Source organism: Micromys minutus, assembly GCF_963924665.1.
Source record: "Micromys minutus genome assembly, chromosome: 4".
Taxonomy (NCBI): domain Eukaryota; kingdom Metazoa; phylum Chordata; class Mammalia; order Rodentia; family Muridae; genus Micromys; species Micromys minutus.
Window position 1 is genome coordinate 20,978,672 of NC_137973.1, and position 27,016 is coordinate 21,005,687.

At 44.4% G+C, this 27,016-nt stretch overlaps 1 protein-coding gene across 5 annotated transcripts in view; it reads right to left on the reverse strand.

Moving 5' to 3' along the window:
• TMEM131L (transmembrane 131 like) overlaps window positions 1-27,016 on the reverse strand; it is a 122,787-nt gene that overhangs the window by 13,745 nt on the left and 82,026 nt on the right. For all 5 annotated transcript variants that reach the window (XM_080915620.1, XM_080915622.1, XM_080915621.1 and 2 more), the window contains 19 exons: window positions 25,111-25,188; window positions 24,745-24,898; window positions 23,229-23,287; window positions 22,834-22,942; window positions 21,208-21,301; window positions 20,608-20,761; window positions 20,025-20,195; window positions 18,712-18,781; window positions 17,550-17,667; window positions 16,027-16,168; window positions 15,044-15,153; window positions 13,994-14,066; window positions 11,703-11,830; window positions 10,020-10,162; window positions 9,118-9,304; window positions 8,523-8,708; window positions 7,701-7,850; window positions 6,778-7,397; window positions 5,598-5,746 (listed from right to left, as the gene is read on the reverse strand). In XM_080915620.1, coding sequence (XP_080771746.1) covers window positions 5,598-5,746; window positions 6,778-7,397; window positions 7,701-7,850; window positions 8,523-8,708; window positions 9,118-9,304; window positions 10,020-10,162; window positions 11,703-11,830; window positions 13,994-14,066; window positions 15,044-15,153; window positions 16,027-16,168; window positions 17,550-17,667; window positions 18,712-18,781; window positions 20,025-20,195; window positions 20,608-20,761; window positions 21,208-21,301; window positions 22,834-22,942; window positions 23,229-23,287; window positions 24,745-24,898; window positions 25,111-25,188 — 2,895 coding nt within the window. The remainder of the gene's footprint in view (window positions 1-5,597; window positions 5,747-6,777; window positions 7,398-7,700; window positions 7,851-8,522; window positions 8,709-9,117; window positions 9,305-10,019; window positions 10,163-11,702; window positions 11,831-13,993; window positions 14,067-15,043; window positions 15,154-16,026; window positions 16,169-17,549; window positions 17,668-18,711; window positions 18,782-20,024; window positions 20,196-20,607; window positions 20,762-21,207; window positions 21,302-22,833; window positions 22,943-23,228; window positions 23,288-24,744; window positions 24,899-25,110; window positions 25,189-27,016) is intronic.

Below are 27,016 nucleotides of genomic sequence, written 5' to 3' on the forward strand. Positions count from 1 at the left end.
AGCAAGGGAAGCCAGGGCTGACTGCGCTCTGCTGAAAAGGGTCTCTGAGGAGAAGGTGGGCAAGCCGGGAAAGGGTCACGCTGATGTACAAGTGTCTGTGAGACTAAACCCTGCTCCTAGGTCTCCATCCATCTTTACTACTAAACTACTTCAATGAGCTCCCTGGGATACGTGGGGACTAATGGAAGTCGAAATGGAGAAAGATTCCGGAAGCTTTTGTGAAAGCAGAGGGAGAGGAATGAAGGAAAAGGGGGAGGGAAGGACTGACATCCAATACAAAGTAGGTAAAGGATATCAACTTTGAGGAAGAAACAAAAAAAGATGAAAAACGATGAGTTTATCCAGAAAAATTCATAATAAAACAATGTGCTTAGATCAGTGCAGGTAAGCACGTGTCTCGTGTTTATAATAGCATTTTTACATTCATGAATATCAGGTCTCAGCTGGACAGCACGATACTGGAACAATGCTTGCCTACTTAATTTACAGAGTTTGTTTCCAATGGTGGGATTTTGGATGAATGATTAAAAAGCATCCTTTATTGGAGAGATGGCTCAGTGGTTAAGAGCACTGACTGCTCTTCCAAAGGTCCTGAGTTAAAATCCCAGTAACCACATGGTGGCTCACAACCATCTGTAATGGGATCTGATGCCCTCTTCTGGTGTGTCTGAAGACAGCTACAGTGTACTCACATAAAATAAATAATAAATCTTCAAACAATCAAAAAAAAAAAAAAAAAAAAAAAACACTTCCCTCCACCAGTCTATTTTACACACACACAAAGAGGATGAAAATGTTCATTTTCCCCTAGATAAAATAAAAAGATAATTCAAACACAACTGTTTTGACCCAGAAGTAGTCCTGGATCCAATTCCCATCACCAAAACAACCAAGCAGCCGCAGCAACAGCACCACCCCCCAAAACCTAACACTATTGTTCATCTATCCCATGCTCAATATTTTTGCTTACATGGCCTAGGAGTAAGCTCAGTGCTAGGGCATGAGCTTAGCATGTGGGGGTCCAACAACAGAAGATTGTTCTAACAAATGATGCTTCGGGGAGAATGAGGCCAGCTCAGTCAACTGGAGACAACCTCCTGGGAAGCTTACAGCCATGACGGGGGAGTCGGAACTACAGTCAAGAGTTAGGAACACAGTCATTCACTGCAGAGTTATTTATGAAGTGAGGAGGAAAAGCAGCTTCACATCTGCCCGCATGATGATGGAGTAGCAGTTTCCCACTCAATACTCAACCACATGAGAAAATCAGGATTATAACTTCCATATACATGCAATAATAATGGTTACTCTTTACTTACACTAAAAAAAAGCCAAAAATCCCATTCAAAAAACATAACATTTTAGATGCATGGTAAATATTTTCTCCCTTCTTTTTTATGTTTTATGCTTTAAAAAAAAAAAAAAAAATCAAGCACTGAAGGTAACATAAACACCCAGAGCTAGGGTTTAAATTTAGTCTATGGCTTCCAAGCCAGGTCTTCACCCCTCCTTGCCAATAGAGAGCTAGCGGAACATCGTGTCTGCGTACGACAGGTTTATATATGGACTCCTCCAAGCTATGAAGTTAGGCCCTAAGAATGACCTCTCACTGAGGGGGTGTGCTCATTGAGAGGGTGTATTGACTGGGGGGGTGTTCACTGAGGGGGTGTGCTCATTGAGAGGGTGTATTGACTGGGGCTGTGCTCACTGAGGGGGTGTGCTCATTGAGAGGGTGTATTGACTGGGGGGGGGTGTTCACTGAGGGGGTGTGCTCATTGAGAGGGTGTATTGACTGGGGGTGTGCTCACTGAGGGGGTGCTGACTGAGGGGGTGTGCTGACTGAGGATGTGCTGACTGAGGGTGTGCTGACTGAGGGTGTGCTGACTGAGGGTGTGCTGACTGAGGGTGTGCTGACTGAGGGTGTGCTGACTGAGGGTGTGCTGACTGAGGGTATGCTGACTGAGGGTGTGCTCACTGAGGGTATGCTGACTGAGGGTGTGCTCACTGAGGGTGTGCTCACTGAGGGTGTGCTGACTGAGGAGGTGTGCTCACTGAGGGTGTGCTGACTGAGGGTGTGCTCACTGAGGGGGTGTGCTGACTGGGAGTGTGCTGACTGAGGGTGTGCTGACTGAGGGTGTGCTCACTGAGGGTATGCTGACTGAGGGTGTGCTCACTGAGGGTGTGCTGACTGAGGGTATGCTGACTGAGGGTGTGCTCACTGAGGGTGTGCTGACTGAGGGTGTGCTCACTGAGGGTGTGCTGACTGAGGAGGTGTGCTCACTGAGGGTGTGCTCACTGAGGGTGTGCTCACTGAGGGTGTGCTGACTGAGGGTGTGCTCACTGAGGGGGTGTGCTGACTGAGGGTGTGCTCACTGAGGGTATGCTGACTGAGGGTGTGCTCACTGAGGGTGTGCTGACTGAGGGTATGCTGACTGAGGGTGTGCTCACTGAGGGTGTGCTCACTGAGGGTGTGCTGACTGAGGGTGTGCTCACTGAGGAGGTGTGCTCACTGAGGAGGTGTGCTCACTGAGGGTATGCTCACTGAGGGTGTGCTGACTGAGGGTGTGCTGACTGAGGGTGTGCTCACTGAGGGTGTGCTGACTGAGGGTGTGCTGACTGAGGGTGTGCTGACTGAGGGGGTGTGCAGAGACTGAGCTGACTGAGGGGTGTGCTGACTGAGGGGGTGCTCACTGAGCTGACTGAGGGGGTGCTCACTGAGCTGACTGAGGGGGTGCTCACTGAGCTGACTGAGGGGGTGCTCACTGAGCTGACTGAGGGGGTGCTCACTGAGCTGACTGAGGGGGTGCTCACTGAGCTGACTGAGGGGGTGCTCACTGAGCTGACTGAGGGGTGCTCACTGAGTGACTCTCTAATGGACAGTGCAGTGCACTGAAGGAACAATCCCACAGAACCAGCACACAGCAGCACCAAGGCAATGACTAAGGTCAGCCACATGATGGCATCATTCTGAATGCCCCAAACCTTTCCTGTGGCAGCCTGCTAAGCAAGCTGACAGCAGTGCATGCAGATGGCTGGACAGATGTACAGACCCAGGGTGGACGCAAGCACACGGTGATGCTGTAGCCAGCGTTAAATCCAACTCCTTCAGAATTCCAACACACTGCAAACCAGCAACTGTCCAGGAATCCTGAGGGACTCCAGCAGCGACTGGGATGCAGAGACCCTCAGACTTCGCACCGTGAAACCGCCCTTGTTGGACTATACAGGGCACATCCGGTAAGTCAGTCCAAATGTAAGTATATACTATATATGTGTGTGAATCACATGTGTATTTATATATTCATTTTATCAGCTCATATATTCATAATGCATGTGTGTATATATGTGTATGTATATCTATATATCTAGCTACCTATCTTCCTCTAGAGAACTCTGAGTAATAAAATCAGGCTGCTTCAGGTCCAGCTCCATACAGGTAACCCCCATTCCAAACTCCTGCCTGGAGGTCTCAACATGGAGGGCCCAAAAGACTTTCCTCCCATGTTTTCCTGCCTTTCAACCAGATGGGCTCCCTAGACACTCCCAGCTATTCTGACCTGTGGGGTCCTCCTGGAAATTCTGCTGTGCCTGCTGCCTGCCTTCCTTGACCTTTCTGTGTGCTGTACCTGGACAAGAAGCCACCCCCTCCAGGCTTTCCAGAACCCTGTCACCCAGTCCTGATGCTCGATTACATGCGGGTTCCTGTGCCTTTACTCAACCCACTCTGGAATGTATACAGCTTACTTCTTTTGCAGTTCTTCCATGTAATTTAAACAAGAGTCATGCTTGTTAGGTAAAGTTTAAAGAATATAGAACAGCCTGGACTATAGACATAACCAGGTTCACTGACGCCTTCCTGCTGAATATCTCTGTGAACCTACACATATACAAGGGTGACAGAACAGGTAAAGGACGGGTGATATTAAGACAATGAGTTACTTTTAGATCAAATATTTAGACAAACATTATTATGGTCCAATTTTATAAGAATCTAATTTTCTTTAAGTAACCAAAGTAGAACCAAAGGAATTACCAACTTTCTAACATCGTTTTCTGCATTTTCTGCATTATACATTAGTTCATTAAATATCTCTTTAAGGCCAGACATTGTGGCACACACATTTAATCCCAACACTCAAGAGACAGAGGCAAGAGGACCACTGTGAGTTCGAAGCCAGCCTGGTCTACTTAGTGAGTTTCAGGACAGTGAGAGCTATGTAGAGAGACCCTTTCTCCAAAACAAAACAAGACTGCCCTCTTTCAGGAATGATCACAGTTAAAATTTACTTCCACCCGCCTTTGATCATCCCCATCTTCTTTGAGTTTTTAGATATTACTAAATCTTCACTGTTAGGTTTTTAGTATTGGTTCTGGATATAAAATAAGCTGATGTCAATAACAGACCTTTAATGGAGCCTCTGTAACGCTGAATCTCCACTTCTACTTTTAGCTTGGTAAATTTTCATTCCCCTGGTTTTCTCAGGGCAAGTTTACAGGCTCATTTTCATTTACAAATATCTGCTGTCACCTCTGTATCTGCATGCTCCCATTTCCACTGCACCAGTACTTTCTGCTGTGGGCATCCTGGTGCTGTCTGAATGCTGACGTTAATTTTCTTCCTCAAGAGGGTGGCCCCCTGAGGAGCAGTCCACCCGGGACTCTGGTGATCTCATGTGAACCCTCTTCCCTTTTAAAGTCAATAAAGGCTAGAGCCTGTGACTGGGCAGTGGAAGGGAAGGTGGGATGGGAGGTCTTAGAGAGTGGGGTGGGTGGGTAAGGAGAAAAGTATGAGAAGGTTAGGAGAGGGGATGGAAGAGGAGGAAGAAGCAGAGAAGGAGCAGAACCACAAGACCAGGAGAAACTGCAGGAAGCAAAGGATCTCACAGCGGAGGAATAAGTTCGTGTAGTGCTATATCTGCCTAATCTAGGCTTATCACTAAAATAAACAGAGTGTGTGTATTTTGTACAGGATTATTGGGGTTGGAAATTACTGCAACTATTTTCTGACATTATTTGTTCCCACAGAGTCGTCTGAAGCAAGCTGAAGTTTGTGTTCCTGGCTCTGGGCCAACTCTTTATGCCTCAAGTTTCATGAATCATGTAGAATGCACCTTTGCCTGTTATGCATCAATGTTCTCAGACCTTCAGAATGGGCCGTTGTTATCTATGGATTGAACTTGTCCCTCATTGCAGGAAATTTTCCTTCTATTACCTTGATAATAACTTTTCTGATATTTTATAGAAAAGAAAGATGATAATAGCTATAGGACAAGAATAGACAAGCAATTCATCCGGACCACTTTGAGAAAGAGATGTCAGTACTAACTAGATGGAACAGGTTCTGGGCTGGTTTACTACTCTAAGAATTAACCCGTTGCTTATGATTAGTTCTCCCAGAGAATAAAAGTGACCTGGGTTCACTACAAACCATTTTACTATCACCCATATAATCAAAAAAAAAAAAAAAAGTTCTGAGCAATGCCATCAATCCTTTGCTGTCATCTTCAGAGGAAAAACTATCAGAGATATCTGTCCTGCCTCTGCCTGCAGTGTGTGCCGTGCCCTTTTGAATAGGACAGAGAACGGAGAATGCAGACCTCTGCTGAAGGCGTGTCCTGCTTCTCAGAGCACATGTCCTCTGGAGATGCCCTCTGCGTCTTCTTTATTGAGGACAGCCTCGTGTCAGACGTTCTTACAGTCTCAAAGCTGTCTACTTCACTCTTGACAGGCACTTGCTGGCTATTTCCTTGAATTAAAAAAAAAAAAAATCAGTTTCATTCATATTCTCCATAGTTAAATGCTTTTCATTGAATCTAATGAGATTTTGGCACAATTATTTTATGACCATGATTCTCTAGAAACCGACTTTGTTTCCAGGTAAAAATATACCTATATAAAAGTTCTCCGATCTTTAAAAGATGTCAGAGCAGGGGGTGGGTCACTAACTGTTGTATTACTATCATTCACACTATTCCAAGGGAGGAAGCCTGCTGCTCACAGACGGACGAACAGACTACTGTAATAATGGGTACATTTAACACCTCCGAACCCAACACTTACATTAGTTAAGATGGTTTTTTAAAAGTGGAATTAAAATCCTGGTTAAAAGACACAGCATGAGGAACCATTATACTAAATAAAACAAGCCAGGCAAAAAGAAAATCTTAATGTAGTCTTAGACAAGAGGATAGTGAGAAGGAGTGACTGGTGTTTCATTTACTTAGTGGACACATAGGCATTGTTTGGGTTGATGGGGAGTCCTGATGGTAGGCAGAGGTGATGGTTGCCCAACAATTCGAATTATAGTGCATATTCCTTTCAGAGAACCCCAACTATTTTTCACATCAGAATATTCTTTATGGAATAGTCAAAATTCCACTTAAGGATTGTGCCAAATGCATAAATCTCTTTAGAATTAGTTCAGAGCTTTTTCCATACAGTAATGAAATTTGCATGGTTTGAACATGGGCCTTGGCCCCGAGGCTGGCTACTGGGAGGGGCAGTGGACATTTAGGAGGCCTCTTGGGAGGTGCTCAGATCACTGGGGTGTGCCCTCACAGTAGGTCCTGAGACTAGATCTCTTCCCTCTACACTTGCTTTTCTGTTTCCTGGATCATGCTGTGGCTGTCTTCTCCTGTGTAAGTCAGACAAGAATATGAGGAGAGGGAGAAGAAGGGAGAGCACCATACTGCTCTCAAGGCTACAGGGGAGACCAAATCTCACTGGAACAGACAAACCAACAAAGGAGAACCATCAGCATGGAGAGACCAAGATTACCATGTTTCCTGGAGACTTCTAACAAGTCTGACTGAGGGTACTGAGGTGGGGTTTTGGGTAAAGTATTTTCAGGTGGCTTCTTAGAAGTCTTCTGTGGACAGGGCTCTTGTTCCTTGAGCTCAGCCACATTTTCTGAAATTTTAATGTCAGTTTCCTTAGGAAACATACATGTCTGTACTCCCTCCTTCATACTACATTCTGAAGAAGTATTGACAACTGTGTTTTTCAGTGAGCTTTCCTCTTTGTTCAGGACATTTTTGGGAAGGGTTAAATTCTTCTGCAAGCTGCTATTCACGCCACTGGCATATCTAAGGCTGACCCAGTTCTCGCTGAGGACGCTCGTGCAGATGTCCTCCTTGGCTGCAGACAGGGAGTTTGCCAGGGTTACAGTCTGCTTCTCCTCAGTGGTGATGTTGGCACTGCTGGCCGTAGACGCACTGGGTTTCTGTTTGCTGTAGTAGAAGGAGCACTTATGCTTCTTCTGAGAATGGCTGTAGGTGGCCGGGCTCCTCTTGGCAGCGTTCTGGAGCCTGCTCAGGGACGAGCCCACTGGAAGGCAGCTCTTCCCTCTGCCTTTATCAGATGGGCTGTACGCGTCCAGAAAGTTCTTGCAAGTGCTTCTGAATATAAGAAGAGATATATGAATGCAAAGTGAACCAAACCACTTCTGTTTCTAATACACGAGGCTGGGAGCAATTGGTGCCAGGCACTGAGGGGTTCCAGCTTCCCCCATCTTTCAGAGCCCCATGAGGTCCCTGCTGAGGAGGCCGCCCATGAGTCACACCCATACGCAAAGACTGTCTAATGAAATGATGTGGCTGTTCACACAAGCCACAACAGTGTGATAGGAACCTCTGTTCCCTTGAGAGGAGCTGTAAATGAGCAGCAGGACCCACCCTCAGCACACAGGGGAGGCTGCTTACTTGTGAGGATGGGAGCTGACCATCTCCGCTGGGTCACTGTTCTGCTGGGAAGAGGAGCTGCCATTTTGCCTCTGTCTTGTTTTCATGAACTCCATTAAAATGTACTGTGCTTGTTGGAAGGCTATTAAAATCACACCCAGCAGGGACAAACTGGAGAGAAAACAATGCCATTCTTTACTGTGTGGCTCTAAACAGCATGAAGAAGACCCACTATAAGCCAGGTATAGTAGAACACAGCTGAGCACCTAGCTACTCAGAAGCTGAGGCAGGAGGATTGCTTGAGTTCAGTTTGGGCAACATAATGAGGCTACTTCAAAAACAAAAGCCAAACAATAATCAAACAAAAATACCCCTAAAACAAAGCTAAAAGATGTGTTTTTCATTACAGAACTGTGGTGGACAAGTTCCCGAGAACAGCTCTAGATATGGTAATACATTTCATTAATTGTATGATGTAACTTCAGGTATTTTCTAAAGACTAAAAAAAGAACATTCAGTTTTTTAAAACTGTGTGAATTCATAATGTTTAAAAGTATTTTCCAAATAAAGTTACTGTTAAGGGATCACTGTGGTCTTGTAATGTCAAACAGTCACTAGGCTGAGCTGTAGCTCAGTCAGATCTGTCACTGTGGCTGCCGGGAGGTCTGTGTCAGGTCCCACAGCACTCCCCGGGAGTTCCCTAAAATCTTACAACAGTTCCTGCTACTGCCTTGTCTCTGATCCTATGCCAGAGACTCAAAGCATGAAATTCCCTGTCCACACTTACACTCGGGAACTCTGTATTTCCCAATAAGTCTGAGGATAGGCAAGGTAGCTGTTTACCTGACAAAGAAGACTGTGAGCTTCCAAAAGGACTCCTCCCAGCTGGGACCTGGAACCACCTCCGCACACAAGGGCAGCATGTGATGAGGAAGGGTCACGTTGAGTGTAAAGTGGAATTCTAGGTCTGCCGCAGTGACCAGCGTCAGTTCACGGATGACCCAGGAAGAGGTAAAGTCCGGAGTAAACCTAAAGAAAGTGGCTCCATTGTTTACTGATTTCGGGGGTGAGTGGCTCATTGTTATGATTATTTATTGGTTTTATAATTCTCACTACAAAGCTGAATAAGAATAGAAGCCAAACATAGGCTAACCAAACAATACTGAGGCTGGAGAGATGGCTCAGTGGTTATCACACTGGCCGCTCTTCCAGAGGACCTGGGCTCCATTCCCCAGCACACACATGGCGGTGTCTAGTTCTAGTTCCGGTGAGTGAGACACCTTCTAGCCTCCTTGGGTACCAAGCACTCACTGCACATGCAGATGAAACACACACACAAGTTAGAAGCCCAAATATTCATATAGCAGCCTAAGATGTCTTACTAAGGGGCTGGGTTACCTCCCCAACGGTGCACCACAGACTGAACCCCAGCACTTACACGATACTGATGTCGCGGGACGTGTTTGGGTTCAGTGAAAACAGATGGCAGTCCAGCACTTCAAACCCATAGCCCTGACAGTTATACCCATTAATCTTCAGGGATGTCACAGTTACGGGAAGAGGTCCAATATTCTCAACTTTGAAGTTCTTTGTAATAGATAAAATCTGTTTGCTGTCTTTCAGTTCTAGTGAGAAACACGGTTTTTAGGTTAGTATACACAAACTTCAGTAATTTAATGAATCAAAACATTACGAAAGTGTTAAAAACTAAACATAGCTTAAAGACTGGTTTCTACCTTGTTTGTAGAATAGTTTCTTATTCTGTCATCCCTAGATTTTACTATACACAAAGGAAACGATAAAAATATAGAAGTCCAAATTCTTCTCAAGTGATACTTGAATGTTTTATTCTTCCAAGAGCCAAACAGTTTGGATTTACTACAATGTATCATATGCACCATCATGCCAGTCTGGAACTTTCATTTAGATTGAACCAGGGATGAGGTAAGAGACAGGGTCTCATGTATCCTAGGCTGGCCGCAAACTTGTTAGGTAGCAGCCAGAGATGGCCTTAACTTCTGATCTTCCTGCCTCTACTTTCCAGGTCCTGGGATTACAGGTGTGCCCCCCCACCCCAGCGTTTACATACACTTTTGCTTTAGCATCACAGACTAGATAGACACAGTTCAGATATGATACCAAACCTCTGGAAATAAATGAAAGCATATTTTATATTGGGAGTTTCGGGAAAGAGTCAACAGCCTAAAATGTAACTGTAAAAGTAACACAACCAACTAGTTCTATGGTTTCTCTATCAATCCTTAATTCTATCACTCAAGAAAACTATGTTATTCAGTGAATGAAACAGACTGTGTCGCAGTGCCAAGCCTGTGAACTCACGTCGATGACAATCCATCAGGGTGGACTCAGGCACCTTAAATCGGAGAGAGCCTCCTGCACCAGGAAGTCTTCCACCCACTTTCAAGAGCTCTTGTGCTCCAAATCCTTCCACACCAACCATGTCGACAACAGTCAAGTTATTCCTACAGGGCAGGGAAACACAGCAGCGTCACCGCAGGTATACGTCAACACAGAACTAAAACACATCCTGGACACAGAGAGAAACTTAACTTACATGTTACACGTACCTAGCACTAATCCTAACCAGCAACAATCTCTTACAAGTGTGGCATCTCCTGTCTCTCACAGACTAAGATGCCTCAGGATTGAATACTAGTCCAGCATACTCAGCATACTCAGCCGACTGGCAGCATCACTCTCCAATTCAGGAACACCAGGTCAGTTTTCTAACAAACTGGCATTGGGGTGACAGCCATACACCAAGACAGGAAATAAGGTGACAGACCAAGATGCTAACAAACTTGACAAAATAATAAAACTATTTTATAGAGTGAATTTAAGAAGTTTTCATAGTAATTGGGATGAAAAGAAATACTGCCTTATGGGATGACCCTAGAATTAGACACTCCAAAAATTGCCTCACAACCTACACATAATTAGTCAGATTCTTATTAACGCAGAGGTACGGACTAGTGTTTGTCATTTTATTAACAGCCACCACGCTTGCTAAGATGAAATGTGAAAAGTCTAAGAGATACACACAAGACTGAATTCCCAGCACCAGAATGGCAATGCCACAGAAGAGAGAATTTATCCATATATCTAATTATGCAAAATGTTCTTAAATATGTTTTTATCTCTAAAGTTTGGTTATCAATGTAAAGCCTTTAGTGACAAGTGACTGATTTCTAGAAAATACCAAAAGTCACTGAACCACTATAAAAACCTTAACTTTAAAGTCTAGGAAACAAAGTTTACTTATGTGCTGTGGAACCCATTCTTCAGGACCAGGTTTTAAGAGAAGCATGAGACTCCACAGGAAGCTGGGGCGTCTCGGGTCAGAGCTTAGTTCTAAGCACAAATGCTCTTTTAGCTTATTTTCCTTTTAGTCTCGTTCAGCTGCAGAACTTACACTGGTATATTAAAGGAAGCCTCCAGGAAACTTTGTGCAATAAAGTAAAGTGTTACTTACAGAAACTTGCATTTGGGTTAGGCTCACCAATGCAGAGTTTAAATACAGGTCTATACTGTAACTTTTGAAAGAAGACTCTCATAAAGACTACTTAGGATAGAAAAGTAAAGAAAAAAATGCAGTTTTCCTGCTTAAGGCAGCAAGCAGTAACTGTCATCCAAGAAAAAAGAAAGAAAGGAGCCAGTGGGCCCTGCCCAGTGAGGCACTTTTTCCACTGTCCTTACGGCTACAGAGCCTAGAGGTGGGAGGTCCAAATCCACTCATGAGAGAGTCTATAACAGTGTTGTAAGTATCTTTATTGCTGAAGACAAAGAGAAAATGTACATGTACCTGTGGGTGAGACTGTTCTGCCTTTTGGGAATACATCTGACTAGAGATGCTAGCTTACTAGGTAGGGGAGGGACATAACTAAAGTCAAGGACTATGCAAGGGTCCCTCTCTTCAGCCCCCACCTCTTCCTAACCTACCACACAGTCCCATCACTACACTCCGAGAAGGGTCAAAGCTCAGTGAGAAAGAGACACACCCACCTGATCAAGATGAGGGAGGTGACTTTCCCATAGTCTGCTGGTGTGAACACAACACCAACCCTTCTCGTTTCCAAAGGCTGCAAGCGCACATGAAGAGCACCAAAACTGGACTCCTCAGAAGGCTCGCCCTGCAGGTCACAGAGGACACCATTAAGCATCTCAAACCCGGAGTGGGCTTCCAGTCACTTAGCACTCCCCAGTTACAAGCTTGACTGCATCCACCCTCACCCGCCAATTTTCTTTCTGCTGCCAGTACTTGTGATGGGGATGGAATTCAAGGTCTTCTGTGTACTAGACAGGGCTGAGCTCCACCCATCTCTCCATCTAGCTGAACATGTTTGTTCTGACGTGCTCAAGATGGCAAATGCTTCCCACACCTCATCTGAGAAACTTTGGTATCTGCAGGACAATCTAGCAGGATGCTGCAAAGTGGACTGCCACTCGGCTTAGACAGAAGTTAGAGTGAGAAGTCTTCTATACCAAACGCCTTGACTACGTAACAGTAATCAGAAAACAGCCTTCTCTGCTTAATTCTATAGCAATTGAACAAGACCCCCACCCATGTCAGACAAGCATAGATTATCTTTAATAGTGAGCTTACACTTTACAGAAACCATCTATAAAACCTAGACTCTCTAGTTAGGAGAGAGGCTGCTCTTCATCTGCATTTGCCTTTACCCGCTAGAATTCCTCTGAATCACACTGTTCTTTTAGCACTTATAGGCAAGACTGATCTATGAAAATTTTCTGCTCCTTTGTCCAGCTTATGACCAGGAAGTGACTGGGTTTTGGCAGACCTAATATATAGTCTGCATGGAAACATTCTCCCTGCGGCTCTGTCCTTCAAGCCTGCCGCCATCCCCTGTGCTGCCCTGGGGAACAAATGGGGATGGACCTGGGTCCATCCATTAAAATTATAAATCCTGAGAAACACAAGCTTGCTTTATAAACAGTGAGCAAAAACACTGCCGATCTTCCGGATTAAATCTGTAGCACTATCAACAACAGCAGAAGTCTATTAAGTGCTCTTCTACGCCAGGCACTTCATTATTTAACCCACATAAAACACCAGGCAATCTATCTTATACACCTTATTGAACATTCAAATTTTGTTATGCAGGTCAAAGGTGGAATGAAACAACTGCCCCAAATCAGAGGCAGAGCCTGCACTAGCCAGCTCCACCTGTCTTAACCAAAAGCAACCATGCTTCTACACGCAAGTCAACAAAGCTACAGCGTCGAATTCCCCCTTTCTATATAAAAGTAGTTTTCAACTCTTTAAAATATTATTTTTTATCTATGTGCACCTCGGTACAGGGCTCCGTCCCTCCAGTGCTAAGATTTGTTCATTACAGTCAGCAAGTCCCTACTGCAAGTGTATTCAAAGCCTGCTCTGAGTCATTCCAGTTGAACCTTCTAGGCTGCCTGCGCCCTCCTTCCTTCCCACTCTTCCACATATGCTGTATCAAGTGTTGTTTTAGGGGGATTCAAGAGGAGACCCTTGTGTTTGGTTGTGTACATTCTTCTAGTCGCTTTAACTTCTGAACACACAAGACACAGCTCTACTACTGAATAGGAACTAAGAAATGAAGTTGCTAAGGCCATTGGCACACAACCACCTCATCGTGACATTTTGATTCCTGCTCCTGGTGTTTAGAAAAGGCATCATGACTGCCTAGAGACCATAAGCATTTGAAAGAGACCTTTAAAGGAAGGGCCTGAGTATCACAGAAATCTTATGATTATCCAAATCACTGAGACATGTGAAAACTTTTTATTTGCTGGCTTTTTCAGACAAGATCTCTCCGTACAGCCCTGGTTGCCCTGGAACTTACTATGTGGACCAGGATGGCCTTGAACTTGCAGAGATCTGCATCCCCAAGTTCTGGGATTAAAGGTGTGTATTACCACACCAGGCACACATTAAAAACTTTTAAAAATGTTATCTCCTTTTTCCTTATACTGCACTAAAAAGGAACGTAAAAGGGACCAAGAGATTCTAAGAGATTCAGAAATTAATTCTTAGATCTCTAGTTGCATTTTGTTTTGTTTTTATATGGTTCTGATTCCATTGGCATTTCTTCTTGTACATGAATTTAATCCATCACATTAAAATGATGCACAGGGTAAACTAATTCTGTAGCACAATGTAATTAAAATACAAACAAACCCTGCTACGTATGCTTTATACGCAGAGAAGGAAATGCAGACACCAGAACACAGGGTGCTAAGGCCAGTGGTTTCTGCAGCTATCAAGTTGGTGTTTACAATGTCTGAAAATGTCCTCCTACCTGGTAAGGGCAAGCTTTGGTTAGCTGGAATTCGACAGTTGAGAGATTAACCATCTGCATATCTGTGCCAAACCTACAAACAGAACCAAAAACTCCAGTGTTCAAACCAGCATTGAGATCAGCAATAGAGTAACACATAAGTGCTCACAGGCTTCCTCCCACACTCGTCCTCATCCTACAGCCGACCCACCCCAGCCCTCTCCACACCTGCCTGCTCGGTAAGCGCTGCTCAGTGAACAATGAAGGCATCCCGGAACACAAAACCCTACAGAACAGAGGTCTACATAGAAAACACTACTGCTGCCTCCACTAGGATTACTATGGGAGTAAGGTGCTCTCAAGCAATGGCAGCTTTCTGCCTGTGAGAACTGGAAGCATCTGGACACATTGGCTGACGTGGCTGGGTAAGTCTTGCTGGCTCCAAGTGAGCAGAAACCAGCGAAAGTACTGAAGGCCCTCTCTAGCACTGTTTGGTCCCTGCTTCCTCTAAAAGGCTGCATCTGTGATGAAGAGTCAACAGGGCAAAAGCTGAGAAATCCCAAGTTTGCTACCCATTTTCCTAGCCAAGAGGATGAACATCCCCCAAACTCCTACAACTCCATTCTGGTGAGGTACTGAAGGCAGAGATCCTGCTTCGCCATCTCACCCGTGTTTCTTGATCTTGAGACAGGTGTACCACTCTGTCCAAGCTAGCCTCAAACTCACGGCCTTCCCGTCCCAGCCTCTTAAGTAGTAGATTACTGGCAGGTACCCTGTACCTGTCTTTAAACTCACTTCCTGTGCTTTCAAAGATCATCATAATTTAAATGATTCTCAATTTTAAAAATACACGTGAATATTTCTGATAGCTTCTTTAGCTCAAGAAGAGAATGCTCCATTGGGTGATAGATCAGGGACAGTAACAATGAAGGTGTCACACACGTCATGGGAGGTACTCAGGTGGATGGGCTCACACTGGGTGCCACCACACAAAGCATGGGAGAAGGAGGTGCAGGGCCTTGGGTAGCCGAGTCTTAGCAGTTCCGAAGGCCTGCACGGGGATCTTCCTACCATTTGCGCAGCAGGCGTACTGCGGCTTCAGGTCTTGGGTATAGGGAGAGAGGCAGCAACTGCAGGAAGACAGGCTGAGGAGACGGGTTCCTCACCACAAAGTATTTCACCTAGGTTTGAGGAGAGGAGGGTTAACATGGCAAAGAACATAGTAGCCTCTTAAAATATTCCTGCCCAAAAGAGCATACAGTCAGTTAGAGGAGGGCAGCCCAATGTAACAGTCAGTGGTTCACTAAAGTACGCATCTGTCAAAGGAGAGGGGGAATATCCAGGAAAGTGTGGCACATTATACACTGAGGACTTTAGGATGCTGCCTCCAAGCCTCATACAGTGAGTTCAATACCTAGAACACACATGGTAAAAGGACAGAATTTACTTAGAAAGTAGTCCTCTGGTGTCCACTGGACACTGATGCACACACAGATAAATAAATAAACATAAAGCAGTAATGGGTCCTGCAAGGGGCAGGTGGGAATTCCTTCTTGAACTGTTAAGTCACAATAGTGGAAAGGAGCCCCAGGGCCGTGGGCGCCGTGACTTAGTATGCACTATCCCTGGTGGGTTCCCTTTGCCTTTTCCTGTCATGCAGACTAGGTGAGACAAGCCCATGAAGGGGAAAGCCAACATGCTAAAGATCAACAACCCAGGTGGCATTGGAGCAACCTGGCTCCCTCTAGATTTCCCTCCGCTGAGGATCTCTCTTCGCAACACAGAAACTATTCCAGCTGGTGTGGACCAAGAGTCTCTATTGAATACTCTCATCTCAAACACTGTCTTACAAAGTTCATATCCAACTAACATCTCTTCGTTCAAGAGCTGTGAACCTTATTCCTCCTCTTGTCCCTGTGACATCCCCAGTCAGAGTTCTAATGGTGTGTGAATTCTGACTAATTTCTTCTAAAACAAACCTGAGGTATAAAGACCTGAAAGCCCCATGGGGTTGGGCATCACTGACAAAGGGGCTCAAGCTGCACCATCCTTACCACACTGTTCCTGAGGGCGGTAGCACTGAAGTTCAACACAAGGCCGGGTTCCAGGACCACTCGAGGCAAAAAGGAAACAAAGGGCTCTGTCTCCTTGGATGTCTTTGCGAATGCAAACTGAGACATTCCCAAAACGTTTCTTCTGTGTAATTGACAAAGAAAAAAGAATAGTAATATTAAGTGCTTACAAAAACCAACCTTGACATTTAGGGGGGCAAAGAAGAAAATGCTAAACGCCCCCTGAAATAGCTTTTGGTAGACTTTGGAAGACAGAGTGTACAATTGATCCTAGAGGTCTGGTGACACCATCCTGAGCTGAGCACATGTTTTACAGATCAGTGCCCCATGTTCAATGTCTGACATTAAACATATAACACGTGCACACATAAGTACACACACTCAAACAGAAAAACCTGTTTTACTGGAAAGCAGGCAAGTGTTCAGAGAATGACTGCTATTTTGGCACCATCTCAAAGACACACACAGGCTAACCCGAAGGCCACTAACACTAATAATTATGGGGTAGGGTAGCAGGTCGGGTGAGAGTGCAGGCTGAATGTGAGCAACCGAGTCTGGACTCACAGCAGCCACAGAGGCTGTTGGGAGTGGTACAAGCACACCTGGGGCTCAGAGTACCGAAAAACGATGAGCCACAAGTTCAGTGAGAGACTGTCTCAAGGGAAAAGGTGGAGAGAGACAGAGGACACTGCCACATCCCCCTCAGGCTCCCGCATATGTGAGCAGGTGTGTACACACCTACTCTCACACATACACCCCTCACACAAATTGACAAATGATGAATGCATCGCCTAAAGCAAATGACTTAACGATGCTAACTAACCACAGGACAGAGTGACATCTGTGTGGCTTCCTGATGTGATACAGTCACAACACAACATCAGCAGGGACTTGGTAATCTTGTGAAAACAGATGTAAACCTGAGAAATCCCACACTGTGGGATTTTCTATAAGGCAACCGACCTAGACTCAAAAGTTTGTCAACGGGATAAAAGCTGAAGACAGATGGAGCTATAGTCTACAAAAACAGAAAAGAGTGTAGCCCTGAATGACCCTGGATTAAAACGAGGAAAGCGGGGCATGGGGGACCTGTAACAGGTATTGTAGTATGAACTGCGTATAATACACTATTGTCCAGCTGCTGGTGCAATGGTTACACATCAGAGGTATGTCCGGTCCTTTCCTAATGGAGTACCAAGCCTTAGTGGGATGACTAGAAAGACTTTCCCAATACGGAACTGAGCTCAAGGACATTCACTGCTTATTTTCAAACAGCTCAGAAGAAGGGGAAAAAAGGCCAGTGAACATGTGCGTGTGCATAAACACAGAAATAACAGAGAAAGTGTGCAACACTTTAACAGCTGACGAGCTACTCTAGCTGAGGAAGAGTATCTACCGCGCTGGCCTGCCCGAGCTTCCGAGGCCTGCCAGCTTGCCCGGTCACTAACACAATGAGTATAAAGAGCCACGGCGCGGTTACTCCTCACTGCTGGCCAGGAACGCACCTGCAAACATCGCCATTTTTATATCTCTTCCATCTTTCATACAGCCTATTTGCAAGCTCAGAATCCACATCCCAGGTAGACCGATCCAGAGAAAGGCTTCTTTCCCAATTAGGAATTTCTAAAAGTTAGATCAAATTCAAAACTTAGATTTATAAAGCACACTTAAGTTAGTCAATAATGCCAAGGGCTGACAAACTTCACAAACTATGAGGACAATGGCAAGGACAGCGTCTGTTGCCTCCCAAAGCCCTTCTAATTCAATGGCACATGAGAACATCAAATTAAAAAACATGTAAAAAAAAAAAAGCCAAAACAAAATTAAAGCGAATCATGTGAAGGCAATAACGTAAAAGACACATGGCTCGAGAGAAAAAAAGAAAAAAAGCTTGCAGCATTTCCAACATTGCTGTTTCTAACGTGCACAGCAGTGGAAACACCGGTTTCAGCTGCATCTTTCAGGTACTATGCAGGTGGGAGAGACGGAGGGACAAACAGTGGTTCTCAGAAGCCGGCACAGGCCAGGGGCTGGATCCTGTCCGACGCATGTGCACCAACCAACTTGGTTACTCCACCTCCACACATCTGCCCTAACCTGTCTCCACTAACTGGGATGCTGGAAGAATAAGGAGGTTCTCGCAAAGGAAAGTCTGCATTATAAAGCTCTCCTTACATTAGTAAGTCAAAATACAAAAATAAAAATAAACCAAAACCCAGGAACAACTTCCATCTGACTTCCCGGGCCTTCGGACTCGCACCACACTGAGCACTTACTGATGCACAGCCCTATGACCCATGTCTGAGGACGGAATTCCCAGTGACGGAGTTCCATCAGCTTCCAAGGAAGAAGCCCAGCTTCCCAGTTTTGTGAGGTGATTGCGTTACAATCAAACAATTTTATTCTGGAATCTCTCACAAAAGCACAAACTACATAGAAAAAAGAGGATGTGCTTATTTCCCCAAGGACCCTGGCTGAAGAGGGAGGGTACCAATACTTTCAGGTCATTCTGTCTGTCAGTGGTCACATTCTCTTGGCATCCAGTATGATGCAATTGCTTTAACAGACTGATTATTAGTTAATTCCATGTCCAAATGCTAATCCGATCACTGCTTTCCATACCCCCCAAGCTGCAGTGCTACAGAAATCCTAAAGCAAACCACTTACCTGTTTTTGACTTTCCCATGAAATAATGCATGCCACAATGTGCTAGCACTTCAAAACCCAGACTCCCTTCCTAGATTGAAAAGTAATATATGAATAACTTAAAACACAACACACTCAGCATAAAAATCCTAAACACTAAAATACAAAACAAACACTGGCCTCTTCCTCAATGGACTCCCCTTTAACCAGAAGCCAAACAACTAAGAAGCAGTTTCTTTGTCCCTTTGTCAGCTCAGAGGTGTCTGGGTGGAGCCTTATGGGGTCACTATCATGACTTTTGGACAATCTTCAATGTCTACAGTAACAACTTACACAGTGGCTTCTGTACAACCATCAATGAACAAAAGTACAACTGGTGGGCCCACAAGACACCACGCTACCATTGGGACATTCTGGTGGTTTTGGGTTCTGCTAACCAGCAGCTACCCCTGCTACAGTTCTGGGGAGTGTTCACATGATACTTTCATGTGCTCCTGAAGCCTGCCTCATCTCTTTAGTCTCCGTCTTAATATGCATTGTCTGATTGGAAATGGGTATTTTCTAAGAAATCCCTCCTGCTCAAAATATGACTAAATGGATGAACCTCACATTCTTACTGAACTGGGTGTGCAAAGTTCAGCCTTTACACCCTCAGCTAATGTGAGGTATTTCTAACTATGAAACATCAACACTAATAGGTGAGGGGAAAAAAAAAAACCATAAAGATGATTGCATGAATGTCTCATTGTGAAAAATCAGAACTCAGTGTTATACAGAATAGCTTGGCTCAAAGGAAGCAATAACTCAACAAAAATGAACATTAAGAAAAAAATGAGACATGCTTAAAATAATCTAAGTTGAACACAACTTGCCCAGATTTTAGGAAGCATTCCCTCATGAACGTTTTAGGCTTTAGACTGAACACTTAAGAAAATTCAATGACTATGAACAACTGTTTAAAACACCGAATAAACCGATTTAAACTGAAGTCCCTACAAACATGTGTTTACAAGTTCAAGCGTGTTTTCGATGGTAGCAAACGTTATTATTTCCCAGCTATGGGAATGGAGACAGGGTTTGCTCCTCAGCAGTAGAGAGAGAACACTGACAGTTGATCAGTCTTCTGATCAGCTATGACTTATTTTATTAAATAATCACTACTTCCTGAGAAATGACCTTTCTAAATCAAGATTTCACATCTAAGCGACTCTACCATCTAAGGCTGGCTTGTTGATGTCTTACATTTCTTAGATAGCCTTAAAGAACTTAGCACAGGGGCACAGGCAGCTCTGGCTCTGCTACAACACAACAGCACATGGTACTGGGCACAATACCTTGGTTGGGGCTGAGAAAATCTGCAGAGGTATTGCAAAAATGGCACCTGTGTTTGTAGTCAGAAATACATTGGTGAACAGGTTTAGCACAATGCCTTTAACAGCAAGCTTCAGAGAAAATATATTCCAACAGCCTGGGGGTAGAAATAAAGGGCCACGGAAACTCAGAACCTGAAAAGAAAAGAAGCAGAAGTTACTGTCTAGCACTCGTTGTACTAAAATCATTATAGTATAACGCCAAATTTGCTCTGTAGTCTAGAAATTAAAATTTACTCCATTTGTTACAGATCAAATATTTATAATTTTAAACAAAGCTTATTTTTCAATAGACAGTCTTTTAAATGTCATAGCAGAAATCTTAAAGTACTTTGTAAAACCACATATTTTAACCATAAACTCTGCTTACTCTGGAAGAGGGAAAGTACAGTTATCTACAACTGAACTCCTAAAAGCAACTCTAAAATGTTAAAAAGAAACTATATTTTAAAACTTTAAAATCAGAATTAGGTGTTACAGATGCTGGTTTCACAGCATGATATTAAAGCTTAAACTAGGCTAAGGGTTGAAGAAAAGGACTGTGTACCTTTAAAATGTGCTTGGTCTCCTTGGAAACAAACACATCTTTTAATACAATGCTGTGGTCAAAATGGCCGTGGTACCATATCGACCACAGTCCTGTTGTGGTCTCGTGACTCTCTATGTGAAACTGGGCTGAAGAGGCTTCCACTCTGAAATACCTGTGAAGAAAAGTCATGCACGTGACCAGCCGTGCACACAGCACAGCTATCTGTCCTCTACGGAGCCTCCAAATGAGGGAATGGCCCAGACAACATCCTGGTGGGAAACGGCTGTCCGCTCATCCACATATGTAGGCGAGGCTGAGATGACCATGACCAGGGCAAAACTAGGACCAAATACAACTCAGGAAACACCACAGGAGCAATTTCTTCTGACTGCCTGGGTCAAAGCTGTCTCCCCACCCCCAGTGAATTATTTAGCCCCTCGTTTCCATTGGTTACAAATACAAAAGCCATCTATGCCAGATATGCTAATGCAAGGAGACACCAGCCCAGAAAGAGTCATAGGATAACAACAGTCAAACTCTTAGAGCATTGCTAGAGGATAATAAAACTACAAAAGCGAACTGAAAACCGGACTTCAGGAAAAGGCAGAGCGCACCTACCCCTGAACCACAGGAGAGGACAGGCATGCTTTCATTGCTGGGGAAGCTTTCCTTTTCCTCATACCCACAATTCCACTGTCACATGAGGTACTTGCTGTGGGTACAAAGAAATACATGTGAAGAAGAAGCATTAGTTTCCTTCCTTCTTGTCATTAAACCCGAACAAAAATGAGACAGTTTGTTTATTCATTTTAATTGCCTTTGCTGTCTCCATTAAGATGGTACAGAAGGAAACAGCTCTTCCTCCCCCCCCCCCCCCCCCAGTTTTCTTCCTTGCTGGCTGTCAGCAGTCATCTGGAATTACAGTATGTACACCCTTCCCTCCCTTCTTTTAAACCAGCCTCACAATTCCTTGGGGAACAAAGTTTGGAGCTTCCTTTACAAAGATCTGTCTTAGTCACAAATAAAAGGGGGGGCCCTGGCTCAGCAGGGGGAGAGAGCAGCTCACTGCTCACAGCTTAGAGAAGACTTGGTAGGGAGTGGGAGAGGATGAGGCTCAAACAGCCCAGGAGAACACAGGGAATGGTGCAGAAGCATGCTTACACAAACACCATTTCTGGGCTGCTTCCGATCCAGATCACGGCATCAAATCACTGCTGCTGAATTCTTAATTTCACACACTCAAACTGCTTGTACTTAAAGTACGCATGGTTCCAAACCAAATTCAAACGTTAACAAACAAGCCATCCAAGTAGAGTCTACCTTCTCAATGATCTCAGACACTCCTCCATGCACGCTCTGGGACACTAAGAGCCCTTTCACACCTCTGCCCGCAGTGAGCATCTGGATGTCTCCTAGTGGCTGCAGGTTTCTCAGCCTGGGCTCTTAGGCAGCTCTGCTGTCAAACCCTGTTTCCACTAATAGGTTTTGGTTTCAAGGAGGTGCCAGAACTGGCCTCCAATTCCTTGGGTTCAAGCGCTCTTCCTGTCTCGGCTACCATAGTAACTAACTACAGACACATGCCACCAATGCCTGGCATAGGGACAGATTTGAAAACACAAATGTCTGTAGGGACTGAAGCAGTTAAAATTTTCATCAAGATTAATCAGTTTCCTTCAATAGCCCACAGCAGTTCTCGGTCACAACATATACACATTTTCTTTCTTCCTCATTATTAAGAACTGAATGCTAACACCTTTTTTAAAATTCTTACTGATCTCTGTGATAATTAAATCTCTCTTGCTGCTTTAAATTGAAACTCTTTAAATATGAATGAGTTTGGGTATATTTCCCAGCAATTTGGATCCATGGGAATTCTTTTTAAAGAACACTGTAAGAATCTAAACATAGGACTGGATTTAACTCACTATGGCCATTCACCATCACATTCTATCAAGTAAACTGAACACAGGCCCTGCAACTCTGCTCCCTAGGAAAACAACAAAATACACATACTGAACTACACGTCACTCCCAAGTAAAGCTTGAAACTCAGTATCCTATAGGCATAGCAAAGTCCAGGTGGCACCCACAGCAGCTTTAGATCCCACCAATGGCTTTGGTTTGTAGGAACAAAACCTACTCGACTTCTTGAAACCGTGCCACGCCTGGAGCTGGAACTACACTGAAGGAAACCACCAACGAAAAGCAGCAGAGCCCAGGAGCATCCCAGCTCTTAACTGAGTACCTTTGCAAGTGAATGAGGCAATTTTTGTGAAGTTTGTTGTGGAAGCAGACAGCAGTACTGGTTCAAACTGCAGAGACAGGACATTTTTCTGTGAGAAAGGATGTATATCCTGCAACAACAAGCAATAAATCCAAGTTATTCCTCTCAACCAGGAGAACATCAGGAGACCGCACTGAGTAAAATTCCTGGCAACTGCTCAGCAGACGTGTCTGCAACAGCAGAAAGGGGTGCTGACAACCCCCACACAAACAGGGTGCTCAATCAAGGGACAGTGGGTTTAAATGACAGCAAAAGAAAATGCACACAAAGGCCTCTGCACCTGGGAATCCCTAAGGACCTGCAGCAGAATTCACATGTATAATTTCAGGTTACTTTAGGTACAACTCAGCAATTACCTGTATCCAAATGAGGTTGTTTCCTGAATGTAGAACATACATATTTACTGCAGATTCATCTGTCCAAAAGAAACAGAGCAATAAGGTTTTTAAAAAGCCATAGAATCTCCACAATTATACAAAGTAAACATTTCTAAAGAGAGGAAAACATTTCTGTAACACCAAAATTGAACAGAAGATACATTTTCTTTGGCACCTTCTGGGATGCATGCACGGATGAATTCAGTGCCAGGGATCAAAGACAGAGCTTTATGTACTTGGGATGGGTCTTTAAGTCACAGAAAAAGATGTGCATGTGTGTGTTTGAGTGTGTATTCGAATGCGTATGTGCATATGTGTGTGTGTGGCCTGTGTGTGTGTGTGTGTGTGTGGCCTGAACGTGAACACATAGGTTTTCACATGCTGAAGAACACACAGAATAGAAACTGACATACTGTGCTCTCTTTTAATCAACCAGTTTTAAGCAAAGCTATGTTCTCCAGTCATCTGGAGAGCCTTGTGTCTCCTTAAAGCAACACCCTTGGGAGGAATGAAACTCTAGCAGCTTGGAGGAAGGCAGGCTCCCCTTTATCCATCATCTAAATACGTTCCCCAGGAACAGGAAACTTCTAGCCTGGGTACCCCCCTGGCCATTAAAACACCAACAAACTATAAACTAAAGGGCAGGGGAGTTCTGACCATTGCTACAACATCCAATTCTAAAAGCTGGAAGGTAAATGATGTTTGTTCAACAATTAAAACTACAGAGTGCAGTGGTGCAGGTGGGAAGCCACAGGTTCAGTCCCGGCATGAGGCTGGTAGCAGGAAAGGAAGGAGGGCACTTCACACCTGACACTGCTGACTGCCACTAAGTAAGTATGCTTTCCTGGATCACTGTGTTCTTCTTTCTTTGAATGAGGAATAACGATGCAGTCACGAAGCTGTTATAACCAATATGTAAAAGCAAATTCCACATTCTGCATCTCAGACATGTTAGTATGTGTCTCCTGCCAAGCATGCTTCAAAAGTTGGACTGCCAAAATAGGCTATTTCTAGTAAGTAGAATACACATTTTCAAAAAAAATTCTCCTCCAAGTTGTCAAACATCCAGAAACAACCAGCTATCGGCTGCTAAGAACACCAAACAGCATGAGCCAGTCAGCTGAGCTTCTGCAACTCAGTGCTTCAGAAGCAAGACTCGGGACTGCAAAGCCCCGGGAACATTTATTTTAGTCATGTCCATTTCATCTGCTTATGGTCTGCACAGTGCCAAGAAAAATTATTCCCAAGGAGACTCAAAAGGCTTAGCCTCCCTGAAGTGGTACAGGCAGAGTAGCTGCCGACGGAGACGCAGTGCCTGCTGCCATCTACCCCACACAGAGGCTCTTTAGTCTCTGACAGACTGAATGGTGATTCAGGGAGACCTCCTCATGCTGCAAGGAGGGTTGAGGCTTCGACTTTTCGGAGACAAGCCAGGACCTGGTAGACACTCGACTGAGCTCGGCCCACAACAGACACTGTAAAGCCCCCACCTCACCTGCGGTCTCAGATTCATCAGTAGCTACATAAACAATAGAGAGGTGATCTAGCAGGGCTTGAGTGTTCTCTTCAGGTTGCTTGGAGGAGTTTTCCACTGCTACAACAATGTTCATCTCCAAGTGTAACATGTCATCAGATCCCAGATAGCAACTCTGAAATGGGGGGCATGGGGAGAGAAGAGAAACTCAAAACCTAAACAAACAAACTAAAAAAATCATCTGAACTCTGCGACTGCCTATTTTTGAAAAAAAAAAAGAAAGAAACAGGTAAGGCAAGAGTCTGCTTAGGGTGATAATACACTGCGGTTTTGATTTTGAATTTTAAGAGGTGGGAAAGAAAACAGAGACCTGCTAAATAGTCATACCTTTAATTGCTGACACACTTTATTATGTAAACTGCATTCTAGTTGCACCCGCAGGAGGCTGGTATTAGTGGCTTCTGCCTACAAGAAAGAAGGAAAAGAACTTAGGTGGGGGCTACAAGCATAATGCAGTCCAACAGCAAGTCACTTACTCAGAGAGGTGCAAGCAGCTGCAACCGCTGCATGCTGGAAATCTGTTCTGCTGTCAGTAAGCTTACATTCTAAGGAAAGGCATAAATGAAAATTCCTAGAAAGGCAGGAAGCACGTCTGTGTGTCCCAAGTATACGTACGTCCCATGTGTACTACCTTGGGTGTGTTTAGTATTTGGTCAAAACAAAGAACTACACTTTTATTTTTAAAGTGGGGTTACACACTAGTAACCAACCTACTTGGTTTTGCTTATTTTAAAGGGGTGTGTGTGTGTGTGTGTGTGTGTGAGTGTGTGTGTGTGTGTGTGTGAGTGTGTGTGTGTGTGTGTGTGTGTGTGTGTGTGTGTTGGTGTCCAAATCCAGGCCAGAAGAAGGCAATAGATTCTTTGGAGCTGGAGTTACAGGCCATTGTGGGTCTCCCTGCATGAGCACTGGGAACCAAAATGGGTTCCGTACAAGAGAACAAGTGTTCTTAACCATCAAGCGCCATGCTTGTGTGACTCTGAAACCAGGTCTCACGGTGTAGCCCTGACTGTCCATAAAGGTAAGATCTCTGTCTCTTCGGCCTAAGTGCTAGGATTACAAGTATGCACTAGTATACCCAATACAGTACACCCAATCACCTTCCTGGATTGTTTGTTTGCTTGTTTTGCTTTTTAATGTGTGCCTTCTTTCAATTCAATGACTACTGGAAGCTATGACCCTGGACTCTGACAGAAACATCAAAAACGCCATTTTTTAACACATGAAAAAGGTATGGATGGAAGACAGAAGTATACGGGAAGAATGCAGAACTCTGTCAGCTTCAAAGATCTCAGCCATCTTTGATAGGACTTCAAGAAAAGGAAGAGAACAACCCAATCAAGGAAGGACACAGCTGTCCAGGTTGGGGTGGGGCTGCAGACACAAGAGGAGGCAGTGAAGTCAGCACAGCGTGCAAATCTCAGGAACCCTTTCCCCTCCACTCTCCACAAAGGGTGAGTTCACAAGCCAAGCACGTGGAGGCAGAGACAGAAAACTGCAAGTTCGAGGCCAGCCTGGACTACATTGAGACACCATCTCTCACAAACAAGCAAAATAGTTTGCTCTCTTCAGTTGAGTTTATATGTCCCCAAACTCCATGATATAGTGACTTGCTTCAAACCCTTCAAGGATTTTCTTGCCCATCTTTTACCCCCATATCCACACTGGCTACACTGCTCCAGCTGGCATCTTTGAAACTGCGACGCCTGTATAGTGAACCTACCTCCTAGCCTGCTCACCACCACCCCTACGTATCTAATTTCCTCTTCATGCCTCAGCTTAAATACCCTCAGAAGCCATACCTGAGTAGCCACTTGTCACTACACAGAGACACCTACTACCTAACTTTCTCTAAGGTTCCTCACGTGCACCATAACAGTTTGGTCGGTCTACCATCTCTAGTAGGTCATAAGCATACAACTCCATGCTCTCCTTCCGTAGGCAGTGGGTATACGGCTGGCAGACTGACAGAAGGCATACAGTCAGACACCACATGACTGGGAAAAGAATAAATCAAAACCTGACACTTTGGCATGTACTTTTGACCTCAAAATTTCCATTTGAATGAGAAAAAATTATTTTTCATCCCTCTAAATTTTCTCTGAATGGATAAACGATGTTAAGAGTTCAGAATGACACTTTAAACATAATTAAAAACAGTGACCTCATTTGATTTACAAGCTGATGTTCTGTTATTCTTTGTAAATTTTTACATGGATGATTTTTATAATCTGCC